Source organism: Fusarium fujikuroi, chromosome FFUJ_chr02, assembly GCF_900079805.1.
Source record: "Fusarium fujikuroi IMI 58289 draft genome, chromosome FFUJ_chr02".
NCBI lineage: Eukaryota > Fungi > Ascomycota > Sordariomycetes > Hypocreales > Nectriaceae > Fusarium > Fusarium fujikuroi.
Genome location: NC_036623.1, coordinates 2,015,810 through 2,039,352, shown reverse-complemented (window position 1 = coordinate 2,039,352; position 23,543 = coordinate 2,015,810). Strand labels below are relative to the sequence as shown.

The window sequence follows — 23,543 nt, the reverse complement described above, 5'->3', positions numbered from 1 at the left end:
GAGTCGTTATTCTGCTGCCTGTAGTTGTCGGGTAGCAGCCAACTCCTTTTGACGTTGTCCTTGATCGAAAAGGATTGGTTCATGACGGTGGATTGCTTGTTCTTCAAAGAGTCATACCGCTCTGGGTCGAACAAATACCCCACTAAACAAGCCCCCGCCTAGCCGCCAGTGGGCTGTAATGCTTACAGCCACTAACTGCCCTTGGAAATTCAGCGGCCTAGTCGAAGAGCCCGTCTGCGTCGTGGGGAACATGTGACGCCCCTAAACTCAGTCCTTAGTTACGGTGACGGAGTGACAACATTCAACCAAACTTCAAATCCTCCCTCTCCTTCAACTTTCTCTCTCGCATCATCCAATTCTTCCCTCCCGCTGTCGCCCAGTTGCGCGCTCCGCCTTCGACTTATAACCGCCGCTTCTCACAAACTTGATTCCGCAATCATGAAACTGCATTACATCGGCGTACGCTGTCCCTGTGCCCCTCACCGATCGATCGAGACCTCCGTCCAGTTGGGCTAACAAAGCTGCTGCGACCAGATCCTTCGCAACGAGAGCCAGCCGGCTCATGAGATCGTCGCTGAGAAGGAGCTCAGCAGCTATTCGCGATTCACCCGCAACAAGTCAGTCCTACCTTATCATTGCGACCGTTATCTCCGTATCCGGACGGTCCATGGACTGACTCGCAAACTTGAAACAGCTATGGCGAATTCATGACCCTATTCGCAAAGACCGTCGCCGAGCGCACCCGCCCTGGACAGCGACAGGACGTTGAGGAGCAAGGTATGCTTGATTCAGCTCTCTCGAGAAATCACAAGCTTACATGTGCATTCTACAGACTACACTTTCCACGCCTACGGCCGCACCGAGGGTGTCTGCGGTATCATCATCTCCGATCACCAGTACCCTGCCCTTGTGGCACATCAGCTTCTTAGCAAGGTCGTCGACGAGTTCCTCTCCAAGAACCCCCGCTCCAGCTGGGCCACCGGCACACCCGCTCTCTCCATGCCCGAGCTGAAGGAGTACCTCACAAAGTACCAGGACCCTCAGCAGGCCGATAGCATCCTCAAGATTCAGAAGGAGCTTGACGAGACTAAGATCGTTCTCCACAAGACCATCGAGAGTGTGCTACAGCGTGGAGAGAAGATCGACGATCTGGTAGCTAAGAGTGATGGTCTCAGCGCCCAAAGCAAGATGTTTTACCGTATGTCACTGTTCATTCCAAATTTTTCTTCATCGAAAAGCAACTGACCCATTCCACAGAGCAAGCCAAGAAGCAGAACTCATGCTGTATTTTGATGTAATGGATCATTTCGTTTTTCCGGCGTTGGACCTGGCGTCATTTCAGCATATAAGAGATGTCGGTATTGAGATTGGTTATTCGTGTGGCGCAGATACTTCCAATCGTTTTGTCCATCATTCATTCGCAGGGCCATGTCTTTACAGCAGCTAGACTTGTCGAAGAGACGGAGAACAAACTTATCACAGGCAGGACGATCAAAGGCAGATGAATGCCAAATGGTAACCATTCTTTTTGACGTGTTAAAAAACAGTCCCTAGTTGGACGAGTGTGAAATGTTCTCTTATCACCAAGCCTAATCTGATCGAAAGATACACAAAGAAGAATAAAATCCGAGTCTTTTGACCCAGAGTGCTTAAAAAGAAATGACAACCCCTTTGCTTTTTGAAGAAGAAACTCCAACGAGATGCTCTAGGGACGAGTCTGCTGTCCCGTGTCTTGCCCATTCATGCTTCTCTGGCGCCTTGCTATAAATCCGTAATCCATAATGTCCAAGCATATCCGTCACTGAAAGCGTAGTATACAAAGGAGACAAACGTATAGGAGGGAAAGATACCCTCTGTGGTATGTACAGGACGGCTCAAACCAGTTGAGTCCGCCATAGTGAGATGCTGCCAGAGCATCATGAAAAGGGTATTGTAGAAATCGTGACCAAGATATAAGATGAAACCGAAAGGCGATATGGTTGTTCGTCATGAGATTTGAGTTCAAGATTCCTCAAGAATTACTCTCTCACTCTTGCGGTGCATTTGGTAAGCATCAGGAGAGTGAGTCAACTCCCTCGGGTGCACCAAGGTAGGGGTCGATGACTTGGTCTCAGCTAGACGCTCATCTTTCTCAATCGGGATGTAACCTGGTCCGCTCGGGCTGCCGTTACCTCGATGTCTCAAGCTGGGGTTGCTCTTCAACGGGTGCAGCATCTTGCGTTGTTGGTGCGAAACGCTGATCTGGCGAGCAATGGAGATCTCAACAGCGTTGCGTAAGGCCTCTTGAGCATCAGCCTCGGGAGCTTGCTTCTTGGGCGAAGCCAATGATGAGGACGGAGAGAATCGCCTCGAGGTTTCGGCGCCGGAGGACGTGATGGAAGCTGGGGGCGAGACCATGTGCCACGAGGGTTCCGAAGGAGAAGAGAGCCTTCCCTTAGCTACCTGAACATCTTTCTCATCGTCTGTGTGTTCAGGAGATTCGGGAACTGTGCCTGGTGAGAGAGTAAACGGAGACGAATGCTTGGAGTGGGTGTTGGGCGAGATAATGGGCACAGGTGGCGAGGTCTGTTTTGCGGAAGTAACGCTTATCTTCTCCGTAGACGCTGCACTGGGACGTCTGTTGAATTTGGAGACAAGGGCAGGCTGATAATGCGTAGCTTGCGCTGCGAACTTGTTGTGCTGAGATTCTGACCGCGAAACTTGGGCGACTCTTGGCGTAACTGCTTCAGGAGACTCCTCTGAGTGATAATATGATGAGTCCAATAAGGCCGGGGATGTGTTGGCTCGGAACCGAGGTGAAGGCAGAGGCTTTGAATTATCCTGGGAAACAAAAGTTGGTGAGGGTTGTGGCGACGTTGCCCTGCGTGGCCGAAGAGACTCGTCTCGATTCTCGGCGATTGCGTCCTTCACAGACTTCAGATGATCGAGAGTAGCCTGTCGGCGAGCAAGAAGTGAAGAGGCAGACCCTTGCGGTGGCTGTAAAACACTGTTAAACATGACACTATATCGATCCATCTTGATGCTAGGAATCTCAACATCTAGCAGAGAGTGAGGAATAGCAGGCATCGGTGGCATCGGTGGCGGCGATGAGGGCGGCGGTGCGATTGCTTTTTCTGATCTCTTCTTGCTGGTGTCACCTCGAAGGCCTCTTAGCGACATTTTACGGCCTATGCCCCCCGAACCCGGGTCTTTCAGTTTCGATTCCTTTGATGCCTTGCGCTGAAGAGCAGGCTTCTCCTTTGTTAGTTTTCCTGGCGAGATAGGTTTCACCTCCGCCGACGTTGGTACCGACCGGGGCACTTCAGCAATCGTCTGCGCGGGTTCTGATATAATTGGTTCAGTTTGAGATCGAATTACAATCGGCTTATGCTTTGGCATTTTCCGTGAACTCTGATCTGCTGGTGCTGAAGTCGGCATTCCAGAAGAACCTAATGATGTGGTAGAAGTATTGACACTCTCCGTCATAGATCGTTGGGGCTTCTCTGGCCGCGTGGCTCGCTTCGATTTTGATCGAAAAAGACCCCATTTACGAGCCTTCTGCTGAGTGTCATCGACTGGCTCTGGCACAGGCTCTGGCATCGGCTCCGGGATGTCGACAACGGCATTCATGGCTCTGTTCTGTGGATTCCAGGGCGCCGGTGCAAAGTCTCCCATTTGTGTTGGACTTCCAATTGCCATACCAACAGCAATAACACCAGTCTCGCCAGAATCTATCATAGAATCCGGAGTTGAAGTTCGTACCCAAGTCGTTCTCGTCAGTGACGAGGTTCGCGGGCTGTGTTCGGGGGATGGAAGTCGGCCATGGATCGGTATATGAAACGCCGTCACGTTGCCCTTCTTTGAGCTCTTGAGAATGAGTGCAAGATCGTCTCTGGAAACCCGCTTGTCGAATGAATGTTTGGAAAGAGAATGGCTGTCTGTCCATTCGGCGGTGAAGCTTCCTCTACGACGTTGATATCCGGAGGCAGCCGATACAGTAGCAGCCCGTGACAGATTTGTAGCCATGACAGCAGTGTCTCGCGACCGCACGAGGGGGTCGTTTTGTAAAGCGTCTAGAATAGATTGACACACAAACAGTGGGTGAAGCAAAGCAGAGCCCAATGCAGCGCGGGGGCGAGATCTATGCTTGGATTTAGAGGATAAAAGGCCTCTGTTTTGACTGAGTAGTTCCCTGCATCGACAGGGTCTGACACAGAAGACGGTTCACCAAGGACCGACTTTCTCAGGGACCAGGATCCTCTTAAACAAAGCCTGCGATGATTTTTGGACAAGAACTGACCCTCGTCTCACAGGGACCACCCCGCCTTTGACGGAAGCCTATCGTATGAAGCCGTTGATGAGAATCGAGACGAATGCGGTTAAACGGCCGGCAACAAGCAGGGAACTGGGTCCAAGATGACGATGGGGTGCAAGGATGGAATGTAATAAGCGCAAGAGCAATTTCGATGTCCAAGAGCCGATCCCCGGATTGGTTGCCACGCCTCAGATGAAGCACAATGAGATGGATGCAAGCGGACATGAGAGAGAAGAAACGTCAACTTATCATCTGTCCAACGACAGAGATTTTGGAGAGACACCCCATCTTGAGATTTACAGGGATCGGTCTTGGGAAACAAGCTAAGAGGCTTTGGTCAATGTTTGAGATTGATGGGACGACGGTTCCTGAATGTTGACTTTGAAATCTTTAACGCCCGACGGCATTGATTGCTTCAACCTTCTCTGCAACGGCTGCTACGGCCAAGGAACTACTCTGACCAGGGGGGGGCCTGTCGAAAGCATATCAAGGAGTGGGTTCTAAGAGACCCCAGTGTCGTGTGTCAGAGTCGTCAAACCTGGAGGTTCATTTAATGCTTTGAGAGAAATAATTATGCGGTTCGTTGGTTGTCTAAGGTAGTTGAGGTTTCACTGCTTGTGGCGCTTCTTAGAAGTAACCTTAGCCGCCGCAACGCAACGTACGAGATTGGTGATAATAGAGGCGCTAGCTATAATAATAGCAACGAACGAGGCTCTGTAAGCTTTGAGATGGGTACGTACATGTACAGAAGAAGTGTCTCAGTCGGCGAACGCGGCAATCTACGCGGTTGCTGGGATCTCCAACGTCAACGCTGATCCCGATGACACACGCAACCCATTCACACGGACTTACGGCCAAGGCTGGTAACTTCTGTAACAACAAGACTCACAGACATAATGTGACAGCGATTCATGGGGACGATCCTGAGAACTGAATCGTGGTCACCTGTCAACGAGGGACGAAAAAGGATCATATCCCTGTAAGTGTTCGTTGTCAAGAAAGACAAACAGCTAGGCTGTATTAACACGACACTGTAACCTTCCTCCCAGCCAACGAGCACTGGAAGGGTCTCGTGTACGATACCTCATTTACTGCGCCGTACTGCTTTAACGGCACTTGCACGATGCTCGAGTATGGGGCATGTGCTGAGCTGGTTTTTAGATTAGAGGAACAAGACGCGGAGTATCCCAAACAATATCCACCCTGTCACAGCCCTCTATGAAACACAAGCTTTCGAAGACTACTGCAGGCAAACCTCCACTGCAAAGCATGCAACCATCCATCAGAAGACCGATAATCATAGCAGTGAGCGAATAAGTGGCTGACCCGTCTTCTAGAATTTTCAGGTGGCGGCACGGAACTTGAACCTACTAACGTTGCGCGCGGCTCGTGCGCTGGCCATTGGCCTCACTCGGCGCGTCTGTCCAACGTCCTTCATCTCACTTAGAGACAGCGGGAGGATTCAATTGCACCCGATCAATCCAATTTACAGTAGGGCTGGTTGTCGAGCTGAGTCTGGACCGTGCTCAGTAACATCGGCTGAGTGGAAATATGTGCCCAAAAGGGGAAGTTGAGGATATAAGGCTTCCGTTGTGAGTGATTGGATCGTCACCGAACAATAAGCGATATGATCGTAAGAAAATAAAATAATCCTCAGGGGCCTTTGCCCATTCAACTCGCCGTTTCATATCACGGCTAGGGTCTCTATAACTCGTCTCAGATTGCCAATTTCCAATTGTAGCACAAGCAGCACGGGCCAAAGAGGAAACCAGGCTCACATACCCTAGAGAAGACAATTTGCATGTTCGTAGCATCCGACAGTTTCTTAGAAGTCGCCTGAGCATGTCAAGAAGAGTTACATTCGAAGCTCCAGAGTGTCCTTCATGAAGGAGAATGGCGACGTCTGTTTCACTACGGGTGACTCCGGCTCCATAGAGTTATCGGCAATGCTATCGTTCTTAATACGTCTCTTAAGATATGAAACACCAAGGGTATTAGAGCTTGGATATCACCTAGGAGCTACGTCGATGAGCTGCTGTTGAGTCAGTAAAAAGTCTCTTGAACCAATATCCGGCCTGTGCTTCGCTTAGAGTTCGTCTCTCTCGTAGGCCTCATTTCAAAGTTTGTTGGCTTTACTAGAAGCGTTTGGATAACCGAGATACAACTCTGAAGACTGACCTTCGGCTACGAAGTACAAAGTTGATGTTTGATGATGAAAGCTGGCGGTTATGACCAGACTTAGTGACTTGGAGCTTTCGAACGGCCCTTTACTCCCAGGAACATCCACGATCACTATTTGTTGTTTTCCCCGATACTTAGACATGGTTGACGTAACCGATAAATCCGACCTCATCCTAATGGAGTCAGATAGCGTTAAGCTTAAGCTCATTCATTCAACAACCAACGTTCGAGAATCAGAACCTCCAGGTTCGACGGCAGTTGATCTGGTCGATCTCCAAACATTGCCAGCGCTACCGAAAGCCACATTCATCATACGATAACTAAAGCGAATATGAAACATTCGATGAACTCTCAGTTACCAGCGGCGGTTAAGCGGGCGTTGAGTGTAACCACAATCAGATACTTTTGCGATATTAGTTCTTGGTGTTGGCACTCATCCACTAGGTCGTTCCTAGAAGCGAACATGGACCAAGGGTACACGAGTCTTGGCGGATATTGCCGTCTACAGTAGCAACGGGCCGTCTAGAGTCGTTTCCCGTAGCTCCAACGCCAATTCAAGCTCTATGGTGACGTCGAAAATTGAATAGCTTCCTCAGCTACTAGGTATAGGTTAGGTCCAAAGATCTTGCATCTTTTACTGCTGAGTCAACAGCCTCTGCGTGCCTGGATCGAACGTCACACAGGCCAGTGATCTCGGAATGCAGAAAAATGCGTGACATGAAAGCATGCTGCTGCTGATCATGCCGACCGACATACTTGAGAACCGTTGGGTTTGCAAGTACACAGTACCAGTCCCATGACCGATGAGCTGTCACCGACAAAAGTATCCAATACTCATTGGACAGCATTGGAGCTTGATAACATTTTTTGGCGGGGACTCATGGCGGCCTGGAGGGGCAAAGCTCCAGAGAATCACCATATCAGAGCAGTCGACAACCTCCCCCGCCAAAACAAACCTCACCTCTAAACCTTCTTGCCCTCGCGTCGCAACTCTCATCCTTCTCTTCCTACTTGCAACCACTCAGTTCCTATAATTTCACACATCTCACATCACTATGTCGTGGCAAGGTCAGTTTCTCACTGTCTCTACTATCCTACACCGTCCCGCTATCGATTTCCCCTCCCCCGCCGTCGTCCTTGTTCCTCATTACCGCCTCCAAATACCTCTATCTCGAAACCCTAACTTGAAGTTGGACGAAAAAGCTGACATGATGACTTTTCCATCGATATAGCATACATTGACTCAAGGTATATACAATCGATCCCATAAGTCTTGATCATAGGCTATGATCATGCTTTCCGGCACGAATACCGATCGAATGCTGACATTTTTCGTCTCGATAGCCTTGTCGGCTCTGGCCACATTGACAAGGGCGCCATCATCAGTGCTGCTGGCGACAGCGCCTGGGCTTCTTCTCCTGACCTCCAGGTACGGCAACCCTCCTTCACCGACTCAATCTCTCGGATCGATTGGCTAGCCCCTCGTTAATGAACAAAACTGACCTTGTAACCCCACTATAGCTCAAGCCCGAGGAGATGAAGGCCATCTCTGCCATCGTCGGCGGTGACTCGGCTGCCAAGGACAAGGCTTTCGCTGAAGGTCTCTACATTGCTGGCGAGCGTTACGTTATGGCCCGAGCTGAGGACCGGAGTATCTACGCCCGATCGGTACGACGCCTAATTCACGAATCCCATCGCTTTTGACTAACTTCTTAATTACAACAGGGCCGCCTCGGTGTTGCTGTTGCGAAGACTCGCCAGGCCATCGTCATCGGCCACCACGGTGAGGCCCAGGTCGCTGGCAACGCCACCTCTACCGTCGAAGGTCTTGCCGACTACCTCATCAAGTCAGGATACTAGACATTCAGTGTGTGAGGCAAGGGTCTGGACGGAATCAACTGCGAGAAGCGCCAGGGAAACGCTGTTTGTCCGTGGAGCGGACAGTCAACGCAGCTATAACGAGCTTATGCCGAGAAGAGCGCCTTTGTTTTAGAGCACTGGGCTATGAGCTCGAGTGTGTTACCCGGGGGAGGACATTTTCCTTGTTTGACCAAAAAATCGGTCGGACGAGTTTGTTTCTACACGATTCTGCATATAGGTAATCCAAGTGCCCCCAGAACCTGTCACCTGTATGTCAGATTTGAAATGATCATCAAATGTCAGCCAACTCGACTCTCCATTAAAACTGCTTTTATCGTTTGTTCTCCGTTCGTATCCATGATGTACAGTACTTTGTCCACCTTATTATAGGTACTCATGATAGTTCTTTATGCCATTAACGCCCATTCCAACCTAATATTTTCTCTTGAACTCCGCCATTCAACTCTTGCTATACGCGTGTCGTCGAATGCCTTTTACACGTAATGAATCTTGTTCTCGTTCGGGTGATGCATAAAAGTGTCTGTGAGGTTCAGGGGAGCCTCTAAACAGGAAGCTCGGCGTTTCGTCTTCCAAGGCCTATCCTATCGGCGATCATTCCAATATACGGTCCTACGACAGGCAAGCCTCGCGCAAAGCCAGCAATTGTCCCCAGGAAATCTCCGAACAGAACCACTATGCCGTATGCTTCAACGATAAACCCGATAAAGGTCCACTTCATGAAAATCAGGATCAGGCCTAGGAAGAATGCCGCCGTGCCCTTTGCTTTTTGCTTGCGGGCGAAGAAGAGAAGTGTCTTTTGAGGTCCGATGATGATTGTCAAGCCGATAAGAAAGAGGATCTGTTTCGTACGTCGGTCGTTAGCCATCGCTCGTTCGCTGTAATAGAGGAAGGGAAGAGGTCATCATACATTCCCCATAGCAAGCCTGAATAGAGGTCAGTAAAAAAACCGCTAGATGATTGAATCTGTCCATCCTTACATAGATCGGTCGAAGAATAGCATGACGCCTCCTATCAGGAAGAAGCCTCCTAGAATAAACGTCAGCCGCCATACCTCAACGTGCAGGCACAGGCGTAAACGCACCGCCAGAGCAGAAAACAACTCCAATTTCTATCGCAAACGGTCAGCTTTCGTCCATATCGAGCAATCTCTTGTCTAAGGGGTAGCGCATCGTTGCAGTGCTTATGATCGCAACTCGCGTGCCAGTGTAAGATAAGGCGTACTTTGAGTATCTGTCAACCACATCGACATATTGGCGGTTCTGTGTATCGCTGATTTGATTGATGAATTCGATCGGTACTGATAGTTTCGATGGTAAAGCGTACAATGAAGCTTCGACTAGGAAAAGGGCGGGATTCAGACCAGGGAGAATTAACTGAGGCCAAATTACTGAAATGCTTCCTTTTTTCGTCACCAGCTCTGCTTCCTTCGAGGACACGTTCCAGGGGTTTACATGCGATTGACAGGGCTGCTCCAAACAGGGTTTAGGTGGTGCCTGGGGCTGCTTCGTGGCTATTGGCTGTGCTGCGTGAAAGTGGGCGAGCGTGGATTGTCTTGAAATTTTGCTAAGGACCGACTTTACAAGACTTCCATCTTTCTTCATCTTCCACTGAGAGTTGGAAACGACTCACGACTAAACGCTCTTGGCCTACGGCAATCCAATATGATTGCAGCGCAAATCACTGAAACCTTGTCAAATGGTTTCCAATTATTAGCCAGAAAAGGGGGGGGTCGTTGAGAAACAGAACGTTTGATTCACTCTATGGAATAGCTTGCGACACATTTCCTTCTGACAGATTTCCTGTCCCTGCCGCGACGGCTGGCGGCGTTCTTCGCCCTGGCAACTGAGATTCGTTTCTTCCCCATACGTTCTCGGTAGTCTGTCGACCTAGGCAGAGAACAAGCTCATGATCACGATTAAGCCGGAGCGTCAATTGCCATCCCTTGGCCGAAAGGCTAAGGGTGCATAGTTGGGGCTTGACTTTGTTGGTCGGACACTCCTATTTGTAATCTTAGAATGGTATCTTTGTATAACGTGCATATGTCTGGTAATTCCTCGCATGAACCCCGTATGGCAGGTTCCCGGGCCTTGTTGGTTTTTGAGGTTTGAGCAATTTCATCAAATCGGCATCCCAAGCTGGAGCCATGCTCACTTAAGGACGGTATGAGCACCACGAGCCTCGAGAAACTGCTCTGCCACACCCTGAGGTAGCGTCCTAATGAGGCCAAACACTTCCTTATTGTGATAGCGAAGTCGCGTCTTGGGATCGAGGTAAGGAGCTGGTAGTCCAGTCACGTCACAGTAATGTTTGTTATGCGCGAGTGATGGTGCCGATTCAATATTTGTGTAAGTGGCTGTTGGAGCCGACACACCACCTGTCGGTTTGAGGCTCTTCTCGAGGACAAGCTTAGACAGGTTTCGTGATGCTTGAGCCAGATTTGGGGGCTCCTTGCCGCTCTCGGTGGCTGGCGTGCTTGTACCGCTAGTCGAGAGTCCATCATCGGCTGGCGTAGCAATACCACTCGCGTCCATTGGCGTGCCAAGAGCTGAGGCTTCTCTTCGGGAAGCATCACCGACGATGGCCTTGAGGTTCTTGTTTCGACGCTGGTTGGGCTTCCAGGCCGGACTGCGGAAGTTCTTATGAGTGGAGTGAATGTCAAGCTTCTCTATAAGCTCTTGATGGGCGATTTGCGCCTCGGTTGGGGCGGCCATTGTGTCTCGTTTCTGGATAGCTGGTATCGAAATTTTATCAAAGTCGGCTCGAAGGGTGTCAGCTGTTTTACAGACTTGTTTCACAATCGGTGATTAATGCAGGAAAAAGTGCTCTGGTTCAAGGTCTCTCTTGGTTGTCGCTGTCATGAGCTTGTCGCGCTGGATATTCTGCCGGGCCTCACCGTATTCCTAGCTTGGAGCTCTGACATACAACGAGATGTCCAAACATGGGATAAAGTAAACAGAGCACTCCGCCAACAAGTAATACTGCCTCGACCGTCTACTTATCGCTTCAAACTGATAGCCCGCTGAAATGGTAGGATCGATGAGAACTGCGACAAAACAACGCTCTGAAGCCTTACCTGACGTGTTTATAGGAATCCCCTCATGAGCACCAGCAGAACTTACTGCTTTCCCGTATCATCACCAATGTGGTATGTTCGGCGAAGCTGAACTCGCAAGATATGGATACTAATAGCTTGCAGGAAAAGCTCAACGAAGCTATCGTTGTTATGAATAAGAGCCTTCAGGTCAGGAGAGTCATATTTTACATCAATCCATGACTAACACGCCGCTTCAGGACATCAACATTCAGAACATGAACGTTGAATTGGTTGCGCAAATGTTCAAGAACTACCAATCGAACGTTCTATTTCACCTGGAGGGTAAGTGGCTTTCGTATGGTGATGTGTTTGCGACCGCTGATAATATTGGTTAGCCACGGACAACCTTAAGCCCCCGAACTGAGTGTCAACATGGGTGGCTAAGACTGGAGTTTTTGCATTTATGATGGCGCACGACTGTACATGAAATAATGACTTACTGCCAACTCTTCCAATATAGAAAGGAAGCTTTGCAAGGAATTTGACAGGAAGCTTGCTTTACCAGAACCAAGAGTGCCTACCTGACCTTGAAATTGTTTACCTAAATTACCTTGTGTATAATAAACCTGTCCAAAAGGCCATGCTTGACAGTGTGTCACTGAATATGTAATCGGGGGAAGCCAACGAAGGTATCTGATAGCCTTGGCCTGCATCTGTCGAAGACATTACAATTTCTGCACGTGTTCGACACATTGGGAGGTCAAATGTGTCGTCTCTCACTGCATCACTTGCATTGTCGCGTAAGTGGATCCCGGGATTGAATGACACGGCCTAGATCAGCCTCGTAGCCTCACACCTTCTCAATTTCCAACAACGAAGCTCCGTATTTTGCGAGTTTGACAGACAATTGGCCACTAGAGTCAGACATCGACCAACCTAACTAAACCTTTTTACTCCTCCCGTCATGACTTCTGTCTCTTACTTGTAAACTCCATCCGACCATCCTATTCGCAATCATGGCTCCCTCGGCCATCGATGAGCCCGCCATCAAGGCGCCCGAACAAAAGACATATCCTCCTGCCAAGATCTTCCCTGTCAAGGAGACACGCTTCGAGAATTACATCGAACCTACAAAAGATGGCCGCGAACGCGCTTTGAAGCAGCCTGATAGCGCTGCCATCGTCATTGATAATGGTGAGCTTCGAGCGCAAGGGGTTCGCGATGGCTGGCAATTGACATTTCGCCTTTAGGATCGTCTGCCGTGCGCGCCGGCTGGTCTTTCGATTCGAAGCCAAGGTTCAGCATCCCTCCGATTATGGCCAAATACCGCGACCGAAAACTAGGCAAGACCTTTTCTTTTGCTGGTTCAGATTGCTACGCCGACACGACCGCGCGAGGTCACATTCGAGGCGCCTTCGAGGCTGGTACAGGAATTGTCAGTAACTGGGACGTAATGGAGCATGTCCTCGATTACATTTTCCTGAAGCTTGGCATGAATGATGCAGACGGTGCCATTGAAGTGCCAATTGTTATGACAGAGGCTGTTGCCAATCTCCCTTACTCAAGAAAATGTACGTGGAACAATTCGATCCCGCAAGCTTATACTGAAGTTCTTAGCCATGACCGAAATCATCTTCGAATGCTACGGCGCGCCTTCGCTAGCCTACGGAATCGATTCACTCTTTTCATACCGACACAACAAGGGCAAGACTGGTCTCGTGGTCTCGTCATCATATACATCCACTCATGTAATTCCTGTATACAACTCGAAAGCCTTACTTGGACAGGCCACACGATTAAACTGGGGAGGATATCACAACGCTGAATACCTCCTCAAGCTCATTCGACTCAAATACCCGGCCTTCGCTGGGAAGCTTAACGTCTCACAGGCAGAGCATATGCTAAGGGACCATGGCTACGTATCTCGTGACTATGACAACGAGCTCGCCAATTATCTCGAATGGACAGGGCTCGAGGATCGCGATATTGTCATGCAATATCCATTCACAGAAGAAGTGATCGTGCAGAAGAGTGAAGAAGAGTTGGCCAGGATAGCAGAGCGCAAGAAAGAGAGTGGTCGAAGACTTCAACAACAGGCGGCTAAGATGCGCCTGGAGAAACTGATGAAGAAAGAGCAAGATCTGGAATACTACAAGCAATTGCAAAGAAACATCACAGATCAGACCAAGAAAGAGATTCGGCGCCAGCTTGACAGCAACGACATTAAAGATGAGAACCAATTGGAAAAAATCATCAGAGACTTAGAGAAGGCCATCAAGAAGGCCCGGACAAAGGATGTTGGTGGTGATCCAGAGGAGGAGCAAGAACAACCTAACTTCGACCTTCTTGACATACCCGACGACCAGCTTGATGAGGCCCAGATCAAGCAAAAGCGTCAACAGCGCCTCCTCAAATCCAACCACGAGGCTCGAGCACGTGCGAAGGCAGAGAAGGAAGCAGAGAAGGCTCGTGTCATCGAGGAAGAGCGCGCCGATACTGAACGACGAGAGAATGACCTCGAGAACTGGCTCGATGAGAAGCGTCAACGACGTGCTGAGACGCTGCAAAAGATGAAGGAACGGGAGCGACTAAAGCAGGACCTGGGCAACCGTAAATCCCTCGCCTCTCAGATTCGCATGAAGAGTATCGCCAATCTCGCATCGGACAATCCGACCAAGAAGCGAAGACGTGGCGGTGATGATGACAACTTTGGTGCTGACGATGATGACTGGGGTGTCTACCGCCAAATCGCCGTTGGTGACAACAGTGATGACGAGCATGAGGAGGAAGATCTCCATTCGACTCTCAAGTCACTAGAGCAGGACCTTTTACGTTATGATCCTGACTTTGAGTACGAGCACACCCACGAAGCCCAGTCTGACTGGTCGAAATCTCTCCTGCACGCCTTTGCCCGAGGTCCCCGACCTTTCGACCCCTCCTCACAAGCCGAGCTCAACCAAATTCACCTCAACGTTGAGCGAATCCGTGTTCCCGAGGTTGTCTTTCGCCCCTCCATTGCTGGTGTCGACCAGTCAGGCATTGTTGAGATAGCCGGTGATATTCTCAGCCAGCGTCTCGGCAATGTCCCTAACCGCGATGACTTCCTTCGCGACGTCTTTTTGACAGGTGGTAACACTCTGTTCAAGAACTTTGATGATCGTGTTCGCGAGGGTCTTCGTGCTCTCCTCCCTGCTGATTCACCACTGACCGTCCGCCGTGCCGAAAACGCTCTATTAGATGCTTGGAAGGGAGCGGCTGGATGGGTGGGTACATCTGCTTGGAAGTCAGCAAAAATCTCTAAAGAAGAGTACCAAGAAAAGGGTCCAGAATACATCAAAGTTTGTCCAAATCTATTCCACAGTGGCATGCTCTTACTAATGTGTATAGGAACACGACATGGGTAACTCGTATGCTTAAAATGTGTAGTGATGAAAGCCTGGAGTCAAAGGCGAGTTCTTTATTAGGAGCGGTTCGGGTATGAGAATAATTTACATGTTGCCTTAATCAGGGATCTCTTGTCCAGAGTAAAAAAAGCCAAAGGAGAAATTGATAGACGCTTCCACACAAAACCGTCAGGCAGCTGCTCCACACTAAAAGTGTTTTCCGGGACACTTATTTTTATTACAGGAGTAGATATCTGGACTAACAAAATATAACCGTCTTGGTAATATCATCCGTAAACGTGACAGCCCAGGTAAACAGCAGCAAGACTCGCCAAGCGAAGCCCGCATGATCAAGGAGCCTTTGTTTCACATAAACAGACCCGAACGCCCCTCTCTTTATAAATATAAAATCACGACAATCAGTTCCTTAACGCCATAATAACAGTTGCAGAGCCCCGAGCACATGGATATCATGCGGTTCTCTAGACCGCTGGTTGTTGTGCTTGGGGTTCCTCAGAGTGTTGCAATTGCTTGTTGATCTCGTCAGCAGTCCTTGTATCCTCAGCACTGGGCTCAACTTTGAAAGGCTCAGCCTTGAAATGCGGCGAGGGATACCTTTGGCGCTCGATTTGCTCCTGAGCCGCAAGACCAGCCACGGCTTGCGCAACAGCCTCCAAAGGCGTTCCTGCAGCTGGATTGCTAGGCGCGGGCTCGGCATGAGGAGCAGGAGCTGCTATAGCTGAAGCCGATGCTGGCTGAGCGGGAGCAAGGTTCACGTTCGGTGGGGGCGGGGGGTAGTCGCCTGACGTCTCTAACAACCGCGTTTGCAAATGAACGACATACTCCCGAAGCGCGTAATGTTCCGCCTGCATTGCTTTGAAAGACTGTTCCATATCCGTGAAATCGCGAACTTGCTGCTCGAGCTTTTTTATATAGCCTTCCTTCCGTTGTCGGAATGCTCTCTGGATGAATTGTTAGCCCAGGAGCTCAATTGCACGGCGATGTCACGGCGCCAGCCAACGAGGCATCATCAGTCGACTTACTTGTGCAGCTCGATTCTGTGCCGCGCGCTTGGATTGGGATAGCTCCCGCTTTGCTTTGCGACCGTCTCCCATATGATCGTCTGCCGATAAAGGCGCTGGGGGCGCTGGAGCAAGCGCAGCGCTTGATGGGCCAGCAGATGCGCCTGGACTATGTCCAGACGGAGGAACAATGGGCATCATGTTTGCTGTCGGTGCGTGATTGGCTCGCGCGCGAAGATCAGGATGAATGTGAGCTTCAACTTCGCCTTTCGTGGCTAGAACTCGATGTTGGTCTTGAGGACTGGACAGATGATCGAAGCCATTCGCCGGCCGCGCAGGAGCGGGCTGTAAAGGCCGAGATTCACGGGGTCCGGGGGCAGTAGGTGAGGATGAGCCTGTCGCGTCGTGGCTCTTCAGGAGCTCGAGCTGTGCGCGCAAATGCTGCTCTATGTGGAGGGGTCGGTGTTAGCCAATGCACCCAGCACCTACGTCAACAGTAATTGAACCAGACGCGAAGCCGAGGTGGTCGAAACGAATATCGGATGCAACTGTTGAGGTAAAGAACCTCTAAGTGTATTGTATATGGGATTGCGCAAATGACGCGACAAGGATGCCATTCAAATAGTAGACAGATGCAAGGAGCTCTATAGATGTCGCGATGGAACAAGGCCAAGGTGAGGCGTAGTATAGTGTAGATAATAGACAGAGCAGTAGGTCCAAATCAAGAACCAAGACGCGTCCAGACAAGGAAATAGGCAAAGCAGAACAGGAAAGGAAAAGAGAGAAGAAGAGTTGTCTTGACTAACCTTGATTATTGGCGCCGCTGGCTGAGGAGTTCTGCATGCTTGAGCTCTGGGGGAGGAGAGTCTGACTCAGCATCCAAGTAGCAATGACCCAGGGCGGGCGATGATGATTACTACAACGAGGGGGGGGACCTGACGCTGACTGACGGAGACGAGTGAGGAGAGAGTTCCGGCGGATGGATGACGGATTATGTAACCTGGATCCGGGACCTTTCAAGTGTGACTGTGAGTGGTGATCGAGTCGGAAAATGGCGTGGCTGGGCCGGGGAGGCTTCTTCTCTCCGCTTGCTGGACCAACTAGACGAGTCTAAACCTGGAGGAGCTAGAACGATTTGGTTATCGCTCGCTTGCTGATTGTTCGCTTCTGCTTTTGGCTTGCTTGTCCCGCGAACTCTGATGGCGGTTGTTACTTACGGTATGTGCTGTACGTAGGACGGAGCTCGGAGCCGTTCCTCGTTCTGCTAGGATCAATTTATCTTGCTCCCTGAAGCAAGCGTAAGTGCTGACGACGATTTTTGCGGCTGGTGCGGGAAACACCCACCAAAAATGTACGCGGATCGCTGTTATATTCTGTCTTAGAAAGTCAAGGAGCCCGTTTCAACATGTAATATTCACTGTGTTCTTAATTTGAAGGACAGAGAAAGACGCGTAGACTGAATAAAGAAGCTGGTTGATTTAGGTGAGGAGAATTCGGAGTCCGGGCAATAACCAGTCAAAAGTCCTGTTCGGTTTTCCTTCTTCTACTTCTTTCCCTTCTACCCCCGGGACCGGTAGTTCTGAACTTCTGATACTGGCCGCGATGGGAATAAACGACGGGCCTGGGCCAAAAGATTGGATGGATTTGCTGACTGATGGAGAGAGGGGAACGTTGTTGTAGCAGAGAAAATATTTGTCAGCGACCAAACCTGAGCAGAACTGCCCGAAGAGAAGCAGGAGCTAGGACCACCTCAGGCATCCAGTGCATGCACCCGCCCATGCCAGTCATGCACCTTCCTCGTGAGCTGCGACCCCACTCGCGAGATAAATGTCCTATTTTGGAAAGTCCTGGCTTTTCGAGACTTCGGGGTCCTTTCGATCTCACATTCATGGCGTATAACCACATAATACGACCTCGAATCTTGCGGTAAAATCATGCATAACCACGAATCGAGTTGAGCTACTTTTGTGCGGTGTAGGGTTGGTTTCCAGGCTATTGATTGGTGAATAACGACAGAACTTTGTTCGTGTTATACGACCCAATGAACACCACACCACACTGCTTATTCCATCCGCTCAGTGACTCCTGTTTGGTCTCACTACTTTCCTCTCAAACACAGATCTCTGGGGATTTCTTGGGGCTACCAGTCTTGAAAAGGGCGAAACGTCTATCTGTTTGACACTTTTGGGCCATGTCAGAATATGCTACCTAAGTCTGCTGGGTACTGCTGGGTAGCGACACATTCTTGCCTGTCTGGATATCTCAAACATCAGATCGATATCCTCATGCTGTTAAACAGCCAAGACGCTTGAATTTATTCATCTCTAGAGCTATATCCAATTACATCGGCGCCACTTCCGACTCTTCCGGTCAGTGACAAGAAGAAACGATCGAATACACGACTTGCCCTGCTTGGTCGAGCTCTCAAGCTCATGGATCGTTCTGCTGTGATATAAAAAGAGCCGGCGGGTGCAATTACCAATGCTCCTTTAGGCCCTGATCCAATCGATACGAAACGGGCACCTTCGATACGGTCCGGGTGACTTCGCCACTTGCACAAAAGAGCTGTTGTACCGGGTTATGCGTGACCCGCTGTACTAGCCCTAGTCGGTCTTGGGGGCTTGATCGATGAGGAAGGCGGTCAACAGGGGAGGGGCTAGGCGGTGTGACTGTCAGGAATCGTTTGAAGTTAGCAATACCGTTGTAGTCTCATACAATCAAGAACTTACGAAGATGCCTGCCTCGTCACAGCAACCTATGGCCCCGCCGGCCCGGTCCGAAGAAGAGATCTCAACCGCAAGCGAAAGTGAGGCCGAAGAAGAGATCGAGGTGCCGTCAAGTCAGCCTGCACCAAGTCAGTCTCTTCCCGCTCGACGTCCAACAGCACGACAGAATGCGTCCAAGAGAGCGACGCGAAGAGCTCCTCGGAGTGACATACAGAATCCCGGCTCGAAGGCACGGTGGACCAGGGACCAGATGGAGTATCTCCTCGAGAGCTACGGCGCGAAGAGGGTAGCTGGGGAGCTAGAGAACGAGAAGACCCAGCTGCTGAAGACTATCCACGCCAAGATTGGCTGTGAGCTTGCTGAGCGATATCCCCCGAACGTTTTTGACCAGACGAAGGTCGGTCGTAAGCTCGGTGAACTGCTGAGAAATTGGAAGGCATTCCTTGCGATAATGAGGGAGACGAGCGGTGCAGGCTACGACCACGAGCTGGGCATCGTCACCACAACCGACGATAACTGGGATCGGTGGGTGAAGAAGCATGGAATCGGGGCTGCCGCTATCAAGCGGAACGGGCTCCAGAAGATGGATCTGTATCAGCGGGCGTTCGATGGCGTACAGGAAGTCGGACTTACGGCTCTCGAGGTCACTGACACTTCAGGCTTGTTATCCCTCCGTAACGACATGGAAGAGTCTCAAATAGACTCTCAAATAGACGAAGACCTAGTGTTCCACAGTCAGCCATCTGCTCACGAAGCTGCACAGCGGCACTTACCCAGTCGGCCGTCGCCTTCGCCCTTCCGTGAAGTCACAGCAACTCCTGCTCCGTCGTCATCTCAGACTTCTCAGTTGACTTCCTCACCGTCAGGTCGTCCCTCGCACCCGACAACTAGCAGCTCTGGAGACTCTCAGTCGCCGCAGCGTGTACGAAGACCTCACCGGCATGTAGATCCACAGGCAGGGTCGATCGAGAAGGCAGTCTCCAAGCTGGTGACAAGTCGGGAGAAAAGTCGGAGACCTATCGGTGCAGATGACACACAATCAGCAGTGCAGGATGTACAGCAGAGGTTTCTGGAGAGAGCAGATGAGGGAGGAAATAGAGACCTTCTTTGACTGGCTGCTTGGGGACAGCATGCGTGCAGTCTTTTATAATAGTCTGAACGAGAGGATGAAGGAGAGACTTTTTTGTTCGAAGTCTGGATGTATAGTGCTTAGGAGTCCGCAGATTGATCTGGAAATGACACAGGATAGTGAGTTTGACTCGTAGAATAAGATGCGCGAGTTTGTTTTCCCATGAGGGCTTTTGTTCTGTTGGAAATGCAGTATCTTGATCCTGTTGTGAGGTTGAAGATGTGAAGCTTTTGGTGTAGCTGATGAAATTGGTGGAGGGGTTAGAAATCCCCTGCGGCCGGGTTATGCAGCTTTGAGTGACTGACCCACTGACCCGTAAGACTAGTCAAAAGCTGCATTTTTTCATCATATGCCACAAAAATGTGTAAATAGCTTCAATTTTTTTGAAATTTTGAAAATAAGTCAATTATACCTAAATTGAGATATGTAAAAAATTTGGAATTTTTCTGACTTCTGTAGATAATTCAATTTAATTTAGAAGTAAATCCCCAATTTAGCTAATTCCTCCACTAATGTGACTACTTTAGCGGCCGCCTGCTAGCGTGGCTACCCCTCCACAGCCGTGCCTCTGAATTGAGGTTATCATCAAACTGACCGGATATTGACCAAAAAGAGGTCTATTAGGAATTAAGCCGGGGGATTAGTCAATTATCAGGCGCTTCTGACGATTTATATATTTTTGGATAGCCCTGAAGCTGGAGATAACGCTCCAGAAATTTGAAGTAAAACTGAAGTCAATTGGAGACTCAACACCATGGTGATAAAATCCCTCCCCAAAGGGGCTCATTTTGAGAGGTTCAACCTCAACCGACCTGTTGTGCAGGCTAGGAAAAACGTGATTTGGGGGTCAAAAGGCGGGGTTTTTCATGATTATCACAGCTTCTTCCTAGCAGCTTCATTTTTCACCCACTAACCTCCCTCAACATCACCTTTCGAGCCGGAAATGCCTCGCTGCCTTCCATTCCTCATCACCAAGATGCTTCTCGTGCTTCCTTTGGAGAATAGCATTATTATATTGCCTCATTTCTTCAATATACGCCAAATGCTCTTCCCACTGATCTATCGCGATCTCATCTCTCAAAACCTCAGGGTCGCTGGGGAGATTATCTCGTGCCCAAGCAGTCATCGACTGTAGGTATTCCTCTTGTGCCTTATTCAACGCCGGCTTTTCTTCTAACGACTTCAGGAAATTCCACAGGCCTGTACAGGCATATACAATCAGGATCTGTTTATATATATCATATTCAGGCGGCGAAGAACGCATTATTCGAAATTTCCTCTTGACCCGACCGAAGGTCAGCTCGACGATGATTCGCAGTCGTGAGTGGCGCAGGTTGTACAGTTCTTCCTTATTTTGAGGTCCTTCCAGCGACACCTTCCAGTCGTTAAGATGATATCTGATGCCAATATAGGGGACTAGAAGTCCTGTACAGGCACCGAAGCCGGCATCCCCAACATAGAATCTATCGGCATACAATTTCAGGCTCTTCGACCGAGCATGCCGCAACAGGGAGGCGTCGTTGACTGATCCCTCGCAGCCGGCAAGGACGTACGAGAAAGTCCCGTCAAGGCGGACGGCACAGAGGACATTCTGAGTTATCAGGGACTTTCTGTTGTACCACTTCCTTTGACCTTCTTCAGGGACCCAAGCCGCTATGTGAGTACCATCTACAGCACCGATACAACCGAAGAAATACTGACATTTGGGCTTGGTTATAGGCTCGTGGCACACCTCTGTTGGCTCCGGTTGGACAACAAATGTCCTGTGGATGTCGGCAAACGCTTCGAGACCTGTCGCCATTATCCGAGATACAGAGCTTTGAGAGACGCCGAAGTGATGTGCCGCCGCCCGCTGCGTGCAGCCCTGACCGATGACATACAGGAAGATCATCAGCTTCAGATGTAAGCTTTGCCGGCTAGATCCCTTCATGCTTGTGTTTACACTGATCCAGTCAGCTAATTGATAGAATTGGACCTTCGTGACCCGAAGCTCCTCCACAAATCTCCTCTCGTGGCCCGTCAGCAGCTTCTGACCGAATTCCTCTGCTGCAGCCGACCCGCCGGGGTTGACGATCTCTCGGCGATCAAAAACAGTAGGGAAATGCAGCCTTTTTTTGTTCCCTTGCGATTCAAGGGTCTTTACAGCTAGCCCTATGATAAGTAGGTCTTCTTCCTCACTGTATCCGTCATCCGAGCTAACAGCATCATCATCATCGCCGCGGTTGGGGGCGTTATCAGGCATTTGGAGATCGTCACAGGCCGGGGGTCAGCCTCGCAGCCTCGTACGGATCGAACGAAACTGTACGCTTGTTTTCAACAAACGGCAAAACAAGCGGACGGCAGAAAAGCAGCCAAAAAGTCACCATTTCGGTTCCATTTGTTGCTGACCTTTCCCTATCAGGTTTACGGCAAAACAGGTACATTGCATAAATGCTGACCGGATCGAAAATCCCTCATCCATACAATTCATCACCAAAACCGGCCAATTTGGGAATAGCCTACTGTTCAGATTTTACGGACCGTATCGAAGGTGCCCGTTCGTATCGATTGGATCAGGGCCTAACCGTTATAGGTGCTTGTTAATATCCAGTGAGGGTGTGCAGCGTTTGCACTAGCTCGGGCTTCATTTCCTGGTCATTGCCATGGCCATGTATCAAATACTGGAGCACTTTTGCGTCTAGGCTGATGAGGCTTGCTTTTCCTAACCTCTTAGTTGGCCGGGACTAAGTCTCTTCAGGACGAATACGCAGAATGGCACATTAGTGGACATTGATAGTCCCTGTAGGTTGTGAGATTGTTGAACCAGAGCTCGGGGACCATCGATGTATGACAGAACATGGGCAGCTAAGCACTTAGAATCGAATGATCAATCAATCTATAGTGTCTCGAGGATTTACTTTTCATTCCTAGCTTCAAATAGCAATCAAGAAGACATGATCCTACATATTTGGAGCTGTTCGGTGTTAGTCGACCTGGACATATGATGTGTTAGTGGATACTTGTGCTGTAGCCAGTCCCACTCGATATCAGAGGTACTCATAATCTGTACCACTTCCGCCACTCATCGATCAAGCCTTTCAGCCTCATCCTCCAACCCGCCTTCACTTATAACCTCATCTCTTGGTCGCCCTACAATGCGCCCGTCTCATATCTCACATCGTCTTCCATCTCTTTCCCGCCTGGCTTCGACGATGGCTCACCCGCAATTCTCTGCTGGTACTGATGCTGCGAGCGTTACGCCTGCGCTTAAAGCACTCACTTCCGACGGTGGACGATGGATTCTCACCAAGGATGGTGCTGCTTTGGAGAGACAGTTCAAGTTTAAGACATTTTCAAAGACATGGGTAAGCGATTGAGAGGGGAGTACTGCGATTCACTCAAAATAGTTGAACTACCATGAAATACAAATGTTGAGGAGTACCATCGGAGTTGACTAGTCTCAGGATTTCATGACAGGAGTATCTCTGCAATGCAAAATCAAGAACCACCATCCCGAATGGTCCAATGTAAACCCTTCTTCAGCTTACACGTCAATTATCATGCAGTTAACCACATTCCAGGTTTATAACACAACCTTCATCCGCTGGACAACGCATAACCCAGCGGGACTTTCGGACAAGGACATAAGCATGGCCGCCGAATGTGATGCTCTCGCAGAACAACTAGGTGAGCTGCCTCCGGAGCCGACCGCCCCAGTTGCGGCCGAAACGGAAGACCAGAGCTGTGCTATCCGCGGGTTGGCGGACCGCGCAGCTGGGGCGGCAGGAGACTGCTGCACCCCAAAGAGGAAATAGAGAGGTTCCGGCTGATTTGAAACGATGCACATCGAATTCCTGCGAGGCAGAATTCGGTCAGTTCTTCCAATTGCACATCCAGCTTGTTAGAAACGTATC

General features: G+C 49.9%; 11 protein-coding genes; 6 read left to right on the top strand and 5 right to left on the bottom strand.

Moving 5' to 3' along the window:
* Positions 1–438: 438 nt before the first annotated feature.
* Positions 439–1,298, top strand: FFUJ_04656 (putative SNARE protein YKT6; the record flags this gene model as incomplete). XM_023572032.1 has 5 exons in its annotated part: positions 439–459; positions 535–617; positions 695–777; positions 833–1,198; positions 1,258–1,298. 5 exons carry the CDS (start codon positions 439–441, stop codon positions 1,296–1,298), a joined length of 594 nt encoding a protein of 197 aa, XP_023426230.1.
* A 703-nt stretch (positions 1,299–2,001) lies between these two features.
* On the bottom strand, positions 2,002–4,005 carry FFUJ_04657 (uncharacterized protein; the record flags this gene model as incomplete). The annotated part of the gene is made up of 1 exon (XM_023572031.1): positions 2,002–4,005. One exon carries the CDS (start codon positions 4,003–4,005, stop codon positions 2,002–2,004), a length of 2,004 nt encoding a protein of 667 aa, XP_023427115.1.
* A 3,525-nt stretch (positions 4,006–7,530) lies between these two features.
* On the top strand, positions 7,531–8,335 carry FFUJ_04658 (probable profilin; the record flags this gene model as incomplete). XM_023572030.1 has 5 exons in its annotated part: positions 7,531–7,543; positions 7,708–7,723; positions 7,820–7,904; positions 7,997–8,143; positions 8,201–8,335. 5 exons carry the CDS (start codon positions 7,531–7,533, stop codon positions 8,333–8,335), a joined length of 396 nt encoding a protein of 131 aa, XP_023427220.1.
* Positions 8,336–8,897: 562 nt separating this feature from the next.
* Positions 8,898–9,605, bottom strand: FFUJ_04659 (probable protein GOT1; the record flags this gene model as incomplete). XM_023572028.1 has 5 exons in its annotated part: positions 8,898–9,194; positions 9,264–9,279; positions 9,334–9,382; positions 9,438–9,464; positions 9,578–9,605. The coding sequence occupies 5 exons, from the start codon at positions 9,603–9,605 to the stop codon at positions 8,898–8,900; spliced, it is 417 nt and encodes a 138-aa protein (XP_023427167.1).
* An 898-nt stretch (positions 9,606–10,503) lies between these two features.
* Positions 10,504–11,067, bottom strand: FFUJ_04660 (probable IES6 INO80 chromatin remodeling complex subunit 6; the record flags this gene model as incomplete). Its single annotated transcript, XM_023572027.1, has 1 exon — positions 10,504–11,067. The coding sequence occupies one exon, from the start codon at positions 11,065–11,067 to the stop codon at positions 10,504–10,506; it is 564 nt and encodes a 187-aa protein (XP_023426229.1).
* Positions 11,068–11,454: 387 nt separating this feature from the next.
* Positions 11,455–11,814, top strand: FFUJ_04661 (uncharacterized protein; the record flags this gene model as incomplete). XM_023572026.1 has 4 exons in its annotated part: positions 11,455–11,505; positions 11,553–11,597; positions 11,648–11,732; positions 11,786–11,814. 4 exons carry the CDS (start codon positions 11,455–11,457, stop codon positions 11,812–11,814), a joined length of 210 nt encoding a protein of 69 aa, XP_023426228.1.
* Positions 11,815–12,406: 592 nt separating this feature from the next.
* On the top strand, positions 12,407–14,807 carry FFUJ_04662 (probable ARP5-Actin-related protein; the record flags this gene model as incomplete). XM_023572025.1 has 4 exons in its annotated part: positions 12,407–12,584; positions 12,641–12,961; positions 13,008–14,728; positions 14,778–14,807. 4 exons carry the CDS (start codon positions 12,407–12,409, stop codon positions 14,805–14,807), a joined length of 2,250 nt encoding a protein of 749 aa, XP_023426227.1.
* Positions 14,808–15,255: 448 nt separating this feature from the next.
* On the bottom strand, positions 15,256–16,638 carry FFUJ_04663 (uncharacterized protein; the record flags this gene model as incomplete). XM_023572024.1 has 3 exons in its annotated part: positions 15,256–15,735; positions 15,817–16,241; positions 16,602–16,638. The coding sequence occupies 3 exons, from the start codon at positions 16,636–16,638 to the stop codon at positions 15,256–15,258; spliced, it is 942 nt and encodes a 313-aa protein (XP_023426226.1).
* Positions 16,639–18,528: 1,890 nt separating this feature from the next.
* On the top strand, positions 18,529–19,632 carry FFUJ_04664 (uncharacterized protein; the record flags this gene model as incomplete). Its single annotated transcript, XM_023572023.1, has 1 exon — positions 18,529–19,632. The coding sequence occupies one exon, from the start codon at positions 18,529–18,531 to the stop codon at positions 19,630–19,632; it is 1,104 nt and encodes a 367-aa protein (XP_023427166.1).
* Positions 19,633–20,575: 943 nt separating this feature from the next.
* On the bottom strand, positions 20,576–21,892 carry FFUJ_04665 (uncharacterized protein; the record flags this gene model as incomplete). XM_023572022.1 has 3 exons in its annotated part: positions 20,576–21,303; positions 21,352–21,771; positions 21,829–21,892. The coding sequence occupies 3 exons, from the start codon at positions 21,890–21,892 to the stop codon at positions 20,576–20,578; spliced, it is 1,212 nt and encodes a 403-aa protein (XP_023426225.1).
* A 949-nt stretch (positions 21,893–22,841) lies between these two features.
* On the top strand, positions 22,842–23,444 carry FFUJ_04666 (related to pterin-4-alpha-carbinolamine dehydratase; the record flags this gene model as incomplete). XM_023572021.1 has 3 exons in its annotated part: positions 22,842–22,994; positions 23,094–23,156; positions 23,211–23,444. The coding sequence occupies 3 exons, from the start codon at positions 22,842–22,844 to the stop codon at positions 23,442–23,444; spliced, it is 450 nt and encodes a 149-aa protein (XP_023426224.1).
* Between the last annotated feature and the right edge of the window lie 99 nt (positions 23,445–23,543).